This window comes from Dendrobium catenatum, unplaced genomic scaffold (genome assembly GCF_001605985.2).
Source record: "Dendrobium catenatum unplaced genomic scaffold, ASM160598v2 fragScaff_scaffold_282, whole genome shotgun sequence".
NCBI classification, from domain to species: Eukaryota; Viridiplantae; Streptophyta; class Magnoliopsida; order Asparagales; family Orchidaceae; genus Dendrobium; species Dendrobium catenatum.
Genome location: NW_021318744.1, coordinates 192,990 through 204,206, shown reverse-complemented (window position 1 = coordinate 204,206; position 11,217 = coordinate 192,990). Strand labels below are relative to the sequence as shown.

The following is an 11,217-nucleotide window of genomic DNA, read 5'->3' as shown; positions in this document are numbered from 1 at the left end:
AAGTTGAAGAACTTTTTGTTAAAATTCTGAAGGATACAGTTGCCAGTTTATTTCAAACACTAATACCATTGACCAAACAACTCATTCAAAGGACCACAAAGATCCATACTTTCTCAAATCAACATAGAAACATTTTGTCCATTTGGTGATAACAAAATTATGATCCTTCCAATTAAACACAAAAGTTCATGCCTACTCTAAAGTGCAGGAAAAAGAGGGTATAAAAACGGGTAGGAGGAAAAAAGAAACAATAGACATGAACCTTGTCCTCCATTTTTCTCATCGACACATGTATGCTCCAGTCTTAAAGATCAAGCTGTTTCAAGATTTAACCCATTCATCGAGCCGTCTATTAACTGGCAATAAAAAAGACCAGTTTCTAATTCAAACAAATTCTCAAGAAGTTGGAGAACTAACATAATGTTTAGCTATGATCATTCAATAAGAAATAGTTTCAGCAAATTAATGAGTTAATTTAAATTTGAGAATCAGAAATGTATTGCACGGTGCTTGGCCTTTCAGAACTATCTCTTCTTAAAGATAGTATCCTCAAAACACATGAAAAAGGATGCAAAACATTTCAATTTATACAAAACAGGCAGTACTGTTTAAAGGAAATTAAATAACCACTAAGACATAATAAAACGAATATAAGAAACCTAGTTAAATTCTCAAGACAGAAGCCAATCATTTAATCAATATCATCAATGGTTACTGTTGGAAAGCACTCTTGATGTCCAATATTAGACTGATCTAAGGAATAAACTAATTAATGTAGGTGCTTCAATGAAATTGTCCAAAAATGTCCATTCTGAAGTGACTCCTGATGGAAACAACTCCAGTTAATTTTTGGATCCTGAAATTATCGATTAGAGAAATTCCACAATCAAAATTTAGTGCCAAAATTCCTTGTTAATGGCTCTCTCCTACCACAATAACAAGCTTAAGAGACATCCAAACAAATCAATTGTTTGTTCTAAAGAACATCTTCATGTTCCTAGCCTTTCTACCAACCTAGTGTCTATTCAAAAACCTCATCAATGATATGAATAACTAAGTAACATTTTTTTCAACTTGTTATGCAATTCATAAATAGTAGACGATGAAGAAGAATGGGCTTGCCAAGCAAAATATGAACTCTACTTTCTTGAAAAATCAAGTAATTCAAAGAGTTTAAAAAATTATCTACTTTATTCTTTCCCTTCAACCTCAAATAAAGATAACATATGACTTTGTCATCATCTCTTGGTCATCCTTGATTTGGAACCTTAAAAATTGTGTTTCCTCTACTCTTTAAAAAATATTGATGAAAATATTTTTCATTGTGATGTTTATGAAATTGCAAAACATTAATACATGTATTTTCCACCTAGCAACGAAATAAGGTTTATTCTTTTTTATTTGTCATTATCACATCTAGGATCTATCTTTTATTCACAAGGTATCAAGTACTAGTAGGTTTGTTTCCTTCATAAATAATTGCACTATAATTTCCTAAATTTTCCTAATTGGATCTAATCACGTTAGTATTTCCCTTCCTACTTTTATATATAACCCAAAATAAATCTTTGATGAATTCAAGAAATTTCAATCTGGATTACTTCAACCAAATTGTCCCCATATTATCAGGAGGGAATAGTTCATGAGACTTCACGCATTAAGACTCCTCAACAAAATAGGGGTCATAAAGAAAAATGGTTACTTATAAGCCAAAACTAACACCTTGTTCTTTGAACAAAATATTCCAAAATTATATTGAAGAAAGGCTATCATTACAGCTACACATATCAAAAAAAGACTATACACTTAATTTTAGCACAATTTGGGCACCAAAAATAAAATCAAATCACGAGGTTTTGGTTGTCCCATCTTTATGCATTGTCACAGTAATAATAAAAGGAAACAAGACCCTAAAGCAATCAAATGTACTTTGCAACTCCTCACCCCAAAAGAGATAAAAGTGTAATGATCCACCTATCAAAACATTCTTTGTTTATACTTATATCACTTTGGAAGAAGAAAAACCTTCCATACTCAATCTTATCTTTAGACAAAGAGTTTTATTGTGGAAGACAATGATAGAGATCTTTTTTTGGATCTAAAATCTTTAACCACATCGTAATCAACTCTTATTAAAATTATCTCCTTGCATATCCATGTTAAGAAACTAATCTAGAAACTGAATTGGTTCCTTCCATCCAATCACAACTCATAAATATCAAATCATGACAATTTAAGTGTTCAATAAGTTACTTATGCCTCGGCTCAATAAGAGCTCGTTCGTATTTGTTTGATTAATAAATAAAACAAACTTCAACACTTTTATAAATACTTGGTTGTTAAATGAATAGGCTTAAACAACTTGTTGCTCGACTTGTTTATGATCATGAACATTATCATTTAAGGCTCGTGAACAAGTTCGATTAAAGCTCGATATGATACTAAATATAAAGTTTGATTAAAGATGTGTATACTACTTCACATATTTAATACTTAAATAATTTATTTGTAATTATGAAGCTCCATTAAGGCTAGTGAAAAGTAAAATATTAAATTGAAATATCTTCACCTGCTTCTTAAAAGTAAAATATTAAACTTGAATAAATATTATTTTACCCATTGGTCTGACTTCAGATATTAAAATTTTACATTGAGTTTTATTTTTTTAATGAGTAATAAGTAAAATTATATAGAAATATTAAATTAAATAAAAAAGCATTTAAATTAAAAAAATAAGTTTAAAACAGTTTAAAAATACTTTTTTTCAAAATGTATTATATATATAACAAAAGGATAAACCACAACAGCACAAATTCCGATCCCACTCACGTGCCTTCAACTCAAGTTCCACCCATAGAAAAGAAAAAAATAAAAACTCAAGTTCCACCCAGTTTCTGATTCAGTCTTTTTATTTTAGACCCACATTAGATGGACACTTTACATTGCATTGTTTAAATAGTATTACTAAAACTGGGTAGTTAAGCTAAAAGCTCACATGACCCATGTTGCTGAGAGTTGGTAAGATTTTGTTTATTTGGGCGGATATGTTAAACGTGATTTTGCGCCTTAAGTTCGACTCAAATAAGGCTCAATTCTTTATCTAAATGAGTTGCTCATTTAACACTAAACAAGAAAAAAACTGAGTTTCTCTTTTAAATTTTGGTAAACACAAAATGAGCCAAGCTCGAGTAATCTCAATTCAAACTTGAACAAATATGAAATTAAACAAACCAAGCATGAATGCTATTATAAAAACTCAAGACGAGTTTAAACAGATTTTTGGTAAATGAGAAAAAGCTCGAACAACCTCCGTCGCTATTTGTTTACAGCTCTAATGGAATTTAACGATATAAAGAGGTGTATTCAAGCAACCCAATTTCAAATCCTATGTAGGCCCAAGATTCTCTAAATTCCAATAAAACTGAGATAGTTACAATTTGAAAAGAAAAAATAAAGAGCAAACCAAATGCTCATTTTGCATCATTTGAGAAGTTCTCATAATCTCGTAAAACTTTCCTTTTGAGCAAAAAACACTAATTTCAATCTGCAAAATCATGTTTAAGTTTTTGAGGCAGTCCAATGAGAATTTAGGAAAGAAGATAGTGAAGATTGAAGCCTTCAAGATGAACAAAACATAGGAGGATCATGGGGTTGCCTAGAGGAAAGAAATTTGCAAGACGCAAATGATGTTTATGTTTAAATATAAATCAGAGGAAACCTTGAGAGGTATAAAGCAAGATTAATGTCCAAGAGATAGACTCAAACCTATGAAGTAGATTAGCAAGAGAGGTTCACTCCAATAGCAAAGCTGAATATAGTAGAATTAGCATCACCACTAGCCACCATTTTTAACTAGGCTTTGTAGCAATTTGTTTAAATGAAAAATTCTTCACTGATTAAATGAAAAATTCTGGAAGAGAATTTTGTTTAGAAGAAACAAAAAGTCAAAACTTAAAGCTTGCATAGATGCAAATTTTGCAGGTCAATCGTAGATAAGTGATCCACCTTTTGATATTGCACCTTTCTTTGAGGCGATTTGTAACATAGAGAATATATATAAGTAAAATTATATAGAAATATTAAATTAAATAAAAAAGCATTTAAATTAAAAAAATAAGTTAAAAATAGTTTAAAAATACTTTTTTTTCAAAATGTATTATATATTATAGCAAGTTCTAGTGCAATAGCAAAATTCAAATCAATTTCACATAGGATCTGTGAGTTAAGGTGGTTGAAAACTCTCCTTAAGAATCTAAAGATGGAGAGGGAAGAGCCTACCATGACGATAAATCAATAATAGATATTGCACACAACCTTCTGCAAGCAACATAATAAAAAGAAGCATGTTGAGATAGGTAAAAAAAAATTAGACAATGATTTAATTGTAAAGTTTCTGCCTTCACACCATCAACTGGTAGGTGACTTCACAGAGGAACTCAATAATACACAATTTTAGGATATTATTATGATACTAGGAATGGAAGATACCTATTTAACAACTTTCCAGGAAACAAGCCGCTAAACTAAACTAGTTCCTAGACTCCATACTACAAAGGCGTTCAGCAATATGCCAAGATAAGTATATTTGTAATAATCTGTTGTTGTAATAAAAGCGTTAATGATGACAACCTTAAATGGCGTATCCATAAAAGAATTTCATGCTTCCATCATCCAATTGCATAAAATCCAACAAATGAAACATCCGAAAGAAAGAGATTTTACAAGAAAACCGTTACTCGCCATGAATTATCAGAAGATGCAAGCAATTACTATACAAATAACAAACGAACTATCAAATATATGTATCCTAGCCCTAACCCTAACCCTAATCCTCATTGATAATAGAGAAAGGAGCGAGAGACTCTCACATTCTGTGTAGTGGACATAATACTCGTAGTCATTGGTACCGCCGGAAGAAAGCTTACGGCGCTCGATGACCTTGACCGGGTGGAGATTTTGGTCCCTCCATCTGCACATCACACGCGTTCCCACTTCCAACGGCAAACCAACCGTCTTGACCTTTTTCGACGCCGCCTCATCGATTCCTAAAGAAGCCGCCGACGGTAGGTCTATTTCCGTCGCCGGCGACGTAGTGACCATCGCACTGCCGTTGCAAACGGTACCGGTGGCGGCGGCTCCACTCTCCGCCTTAATTCCCTCAATCTCAATAGAGCCCATAGATCGCAATAACTGAACACGCTCGACCCGACCGTGGTTTATAATAATAATAATATCAAAATTATTTCTTGATTTTTTTAATGAATTATTAGAGATTATTTTAATCTCTCAATTTTTTAAAACTTATTATTTTGATTCCATTTTGAGAAATGGAGAGACAAAAATAATTTTTTTATATAGTTGAAGACTATTGATGTATTATCAAAAAATTATCCATGAATCTCGAGGCAAAATCTATCCTTAAACTTCAAAAATTAAATTAAAGAGCATTTGAACTCCGATTTCAGCGAGCTTATAGTCAAACTGAGCGTCTCGGAAATACGAACCCAACGACACCAAATTCGACCCAATCCGAGCCCAAATGGGTCTGAATCATGGACCCGAAGCACTGTTGGAAGGTTCAAACCTCAATTTGAGATACCAAACAGTCTCCGATTTTAACGAGCTTATACGAGACGAAGATCACCGATTTCCGACATCACTAAAACCTTCAAATGTCCAACGAACAATGCACGATCGTAGAATTTAATATCGGCCGTCCATTCAACCACTCCCCCTTATCTCACGCCTATTATGAGCTACGCCACTTCAGAAAATCAATAAATAGAGCCCTCATTCTTCACAAAGAGGATCCAAGTGAAGAGAGAGAAGAAGAGAAGAGAAGGAAGAGAAGGAAGAAGCTCCTCCTCGACCACCGCCGTAGCCTCGCCGGACCATCGCAGGAGGCTCGCTGGACCACCGCATGTAATGTATACCTAAAAAATATGTTTTTAAAAAGATATTTAAAATTGTAATGCATCTAGTTTGGCCAATGAACGTGTTGATTCAACTTAAATTCCATTATGGGAATGATTTGGATCATGATCAACCAATCCATTTCAAAACTTTAACTAATTATATGATTTATTTTTATTAGACTCTACACGCAAAGTTATGCCCTAATTTTTAATTTGTTGCGTTTGCGGCATATGATAAAATTAGAGAGAATAGTCCGAGGGGCTTTTTGATGATTTGATTAGAAGAGTAATTGTATTAGATCCTACTTATGTTAATAAATTTAGAGATAAACCTAAAATATCTTAATTAGAAAGTCTTGAAAATGCTTATTTTTTTATAAAATTTAAATAACAATTTGACTATTTGATAGATACAAAGAAGAAGAAAAATTTATATAACCAAATTCATGTAGTAGGATAAAAATTTAATGTGTTTATCATTATTACATATTTTAAATGTATAATATATATTTTGATAAAAAATTTATAATCATGAGCATTTACTCTTCGTAAAACTCTTTCAACCAATACTAGAGCAATTGATTTTAATTAGAAAATGGCAGAAAATAATGTTTAAAACTATTATTTATTCCTTTATAAGATGAGAAAAATAAGAAAAACGAGATAATTAGTAATATAGACATATACATAATACTTTGCTTAAAAGACGGAAATTCTTGAAACATGCATTTTTGAAACATAAGAAATTCGTTATTACAAATGTCATTAAAAACAATAGAAAATGTCATGGAAATTTTTTTTGAAACATGCATTTTTTTAAAGCCAAATAAAATTAGGATTTTTAAAATTAAAAGACATACGTTATGCGCACATAAAATTCTGCCACGCATGTCAAAGTAAAAGCAGGAATTTTTTTTTTAATAAGATAAACTCATACACATTACACATCACACGTAAATAAAACTTAATTCCATTTTTTTTATTAATAGTCAAAACTCTAAACTAACATACTAAGCTGAGTTGCATGAAAAATAAGAATGTTAACTAAATTTTGTGCAAAACAAAGACTCTTTGTCCCTTTACATTTCCTACAAACTGTCATTCTCTTTGTCAGCGCCACCATGTGGAGAGATATTAGGTGCAGAGTGCGGACGGGGAGAACTGTCCGCACACAAGTATAGGGTACCCAGATGGATACCACTCGGTACCGCTGGGTATCATGTGCTTGTGCGGACGGTCCACACTCCGCACCTAATAATTTTTCCACCATGTGAGGATGAAAAGTGTGGCGAAAAATATAGTAGTTCACAGGCAGTCAATTCAATTTATAATCCACATAAGTATAGTCAACAACATGAACCGTCACCTTACTAAAATCAATTTATAAGCACCAGCTGTGTAGAAAATAAACAATGAAATTTCTTACAAAGCTTAAAATCTCCTTCCCAGTTTGTGCAACCAAGAGATGTTCTTTTAGAGATAATCTGAATAATTTAAGCACTAATTTCAGAGTAAATACACAGATTTTTAATCACCTCACAACACACTTTTACAAGAGAAAAACTAGCATGGGATCATCTTAACCCAGGAGAAGCTAAAGGACTCTAATAATAACATTAGGGTTTCAAGATAAAGCTGCATTAGCCATCATATCCCTCACTAATACAATTCTCTCATATTTCATCATGCTCATTCCACTTACCAAATCAACACTTTTTAAAGCGCAAAGGAACAACCTCACCGATTATGTTCATAATCAAAGTATAATATAGACATTGGTTCGCTGAGCGCCATCATACAACTTTCAGTGCATAATAGCATTTCTAGATGAAGAAAAATAAGAAAAACAGCCAATGTTAAACGGCAATACAATATAATGGACCATGTTCCTATAGACATTCTTTGAATGCTCATTCCCATCACTCCAGTAAAGTATGGCAAAGGGATGTATTTAAGAACTGCAATCAGAACCAGAATTTGGCCTTCGAAGAACAACGAGAACAGGCTGTAATAATATGTTGTCTGTTAATCAAGAGAGTTAACTGATATGCACAAGCTTAAATGTGCGTATCCATAAAACGAATAATCACTGCTTCCATCATCCAATTAAGTATAGTAAAATCCAACCAAATGAAATCATCGAAAAAGAAAGCAGATTTTACAAGAAACTTCATTCGCCCGATGATCTTCAGAAAGATGCAAGCAATTTTATACCATAATAGACACGACTATCCAACAATATGTATCCTAACCTAATCTATTTATAGATCAGAGAACGAAGATGAGAGATTCTCACATTTGTGTAGTGGACAGTAATACTCGTAGTCATTTGGTATGCGCCCCGAAGAAATGCATTTCGTCGCTCCGCATGACCTTGACTAGGGTAGAAGAATTGTGGTCCCCTCCATCTGCACACACGACGCATATCCCACACTCAGCCAAAAGCGAGCAAACCACGCCTTTGACGTTACTTTTAGATTCGCCTGCCTCATGATTCCTTAAGAAGGCCGCGAGGTAGGTCTATTTCCGTCGCAAACGACGTAAGATGACCATCTGATGCTGCGCGATGCGTTGTTCAAACGGTAGCCCGAGGTGGGCTCCAACATTCTCGCCTTAATTCGTCGATAAAGCCCATCGACGGCCCACATAGAGAAATCAAAAATATTTCTTGATTTTTATAAAGGATTAAAATAATCTCTAATTATTATTAAAAGAATATATTTTAAATCATATCAATTTTTTAAACAAATGTATATTTGACTTCGCATTTTGGGAGAATGGGAGAGTATTAATACATTATTTAAATATAAGTTGAAAGATATATTTTAACATATTTTAAAAACTTTTAAAAGATACATTTTATCCGATTTAGCTTAAAAATTATATTTTATTTGAATGATAGGTTGTCTCTCTTTATCTTTTTTTTAAAGTATATCCCCTAAAATATGGTTAAATGGGCAGCATCTAGTTTATGGCCAATGAACGTTATTTAACTTATAATGCAAGATTATGCCTAACTTTCATAATTTGTTGATGTTGATTAGAAATTACGACGAGAATTGTCTGAGTCGGAACTTTTTGAGTGCATTTGATTAGAGACGTAACTATACTATGTGATCCGACCTAGCTACATTAATAAACTTTAGATTTATACATATAAAAAATTCTTGAATTAGAAAAGTCTTGAAAACTGGTACATTATTTTAATAAAATTTAAACATACACATATTAGACTATTTGATAGATACAGACAGAAGAAAAAATGTCATCACAACAAATTCATGTACAGTAGAAGTATAAATTAATGTATATATCACTATACATATTTTAAATGGATAAATATGATATTTTGAACTAAAAAATTATTAAATTAATGAGCATTTACTCTTCCATAAAACTTTTTCAACCAATAACTGAGCAGCAATTGATTGTTACATTAGAAAATGAGCAGAAAATAATGTGACAACTATTATTTATTATTTATAATAGAATTGAGAAAAATAGAAAAACACGATAATTAGGTAATTTAGACATATACATAATACTTTGCTTAAAAGACGGAAATTCTTGAAACATCGCATGTTTTTGAATATAAGAGATTCGGTTATTACAGCATGTATTAAAACAATAGAAATTCATGGAAATATTGAAACAATGCATTTTTTCTTTAAAGCAATAAAATTGGGACTTTTAAAAATATACAAACAGACAACTTTATGAGCTCATAAAATACTGGCCACCCATGTCAAAAAAGTAAATGAAGCAGGAATCTTTTTATTTTATTATATAAGTATATCATACATAAAATTTGGTGGCCGGACGGTCCCAACACGTCGCGCACTAAAGGCAACCTAATAATTCCACCATGTGAGGACTGCCCAGAAATGTGGCGGAAAAAAATAAGTCCCAAGTAGACTTTCACAGTACATAGGAATTATCATTATAATAATCACATCAGTCAATACCGTCAACACATGAAAAACGTCACGCTTTCAAATAATCAATTCAGAACACCAGCCCTGGCAAGATAATAAATAATCGAAAATTCTGGTAAAAAGACTTAAAATCATCGCTTCCAGAATTCGTGCACAAAGATGATCATTTAGGGCATAATTGAAGAAATATCCCCTAAGCACTAAATTTCAGAGATAAATACACGAGATTTTAATCACCTACAACACACATTTTACAAGAGACAACTGAGCATGAGAATCATACTATACCAGGAGAGAGCTAAAGGACTCTAATAAATACATTACGGCTTTCAAGATAAAGCTACAAATAGCCATACAGCAGATTCCTCACTCAATACATTCTCTCATATTTCAGTCCATAGCTCATTCCATTCCAAATCATACTTTTAAAAGGCAAAGGCAACAAGCATCAATAGATGTCTTGTTCAGTAATAAAGTATACACAGTGGACATTGGGTCCGATGAGCCGCATCATCAATCTCTCATGCGAAAAAATGCATGTCGAAGGAAGTGAAGAAATAAGAAAAACATGCAATGAAAACGGGCAATATCAATATAAAGCTATGCCTATAACATCTCTTGAATGCATCATGCATGTCATATATTGGGAAAAGGGATGTTTAAACGACCTGCATCAGATACATTGAATTGGCCTTCTGAATGAACACACGTAGAAAGGCTGTAATATTGTAGTTGTAACACAAGAGATTAAATATGACAAGCTTATGGGCCATCATAAGAAGAATTCAATGCTTCCATCATCCAATCGTATCAAAATCAACAATGCAATACATCGAAAGTAAAGAGATTTTAACAAAGAAAACAGTTCTAATCGTGATGAAATTATCAGAAGAAATGCAAAGCAATTACTATAAATAACAACCGAACTATTCAAACTATATGATATCTAACCCTACAACCTAAATCTCATCCTGACTAATCAGAGAAAAGGAGTGAAGAGATTCCTCTCATATCTAGTGTTGCTGGACGTAATAACGTCGTAGTCATTGGTACCTGCCGGAATGAAAAAAGCTTTTCGCGCTTGATGACTTGACCGGTCGTGGGATTATTGGCCTCCATCTGCACATCAAGCGCATTCCACCTCCCAACCGGTTAACCCACGCCGTTGACCTTTTTTGACGCCGCCCTCAATCGATTCCTAAGAGCGCCGAGGGTAGGGTCTAGTTATCCGTCGCAATGCGACGTAGTGAACCATCCTGATGCGCCGTCTGCCGTTGCCAAACGGTACCAGGCACGTGGCAGGCTCCAACAATTCCTTCCGCCTTAACTTCCCTCCGATAGGAGCCATCGGCGCCCACATAAGAAGA

General features: G+C 33.1%; 1 protein-coding gene across 1 annotated transcript; it reads right to left on the bottom strand.

Moving 5' to 3' along the window:
• Positions 1-295: 295 nt before the first annotated feature.
• LOC114579307 (putative MYST-like histone acetyltransferase 1) lies at positions 296-5,196 on the bottom strand. Its single transcript, XM_028693438.1, has 2 exons — positions 4,869-5,196; positions 296-356 (listed from the first exon to the last, which is right to left on the bottom strand). The coding sequence occupies exons 1-2, from the start codon at positions 5,176-5,178 to the stop codon at positions 322-324; spliced, it is 345 nt and encodes a 114-aa protein (XP_028549271.1). The 5' UTR covers positions 5,179-5,196; the 3' UTR covers positions 296-321.
• Positions 5,197-11,217: the final 6,021 nt, after the last annotated feature.

What these genes read in the sequence shown, in the direction of transcription:
- LOC114579307 (XM_028693438.1), bottom strand. Translation starts at nt 5,178, where the DNA reads ATGGGCTCTATTGAGATTGAGGGAATTAAGGCGGAGAGTGGAGCCGCC. An exon ending in TTATGTCCACTACACAGAAT is followed by an intron (nt 357 to 4,868) that starts GTGAGAGTCTCT and finishes TTTTATTGCCAG; the next exon opens with TTAATAGACGGCTCGATGAA.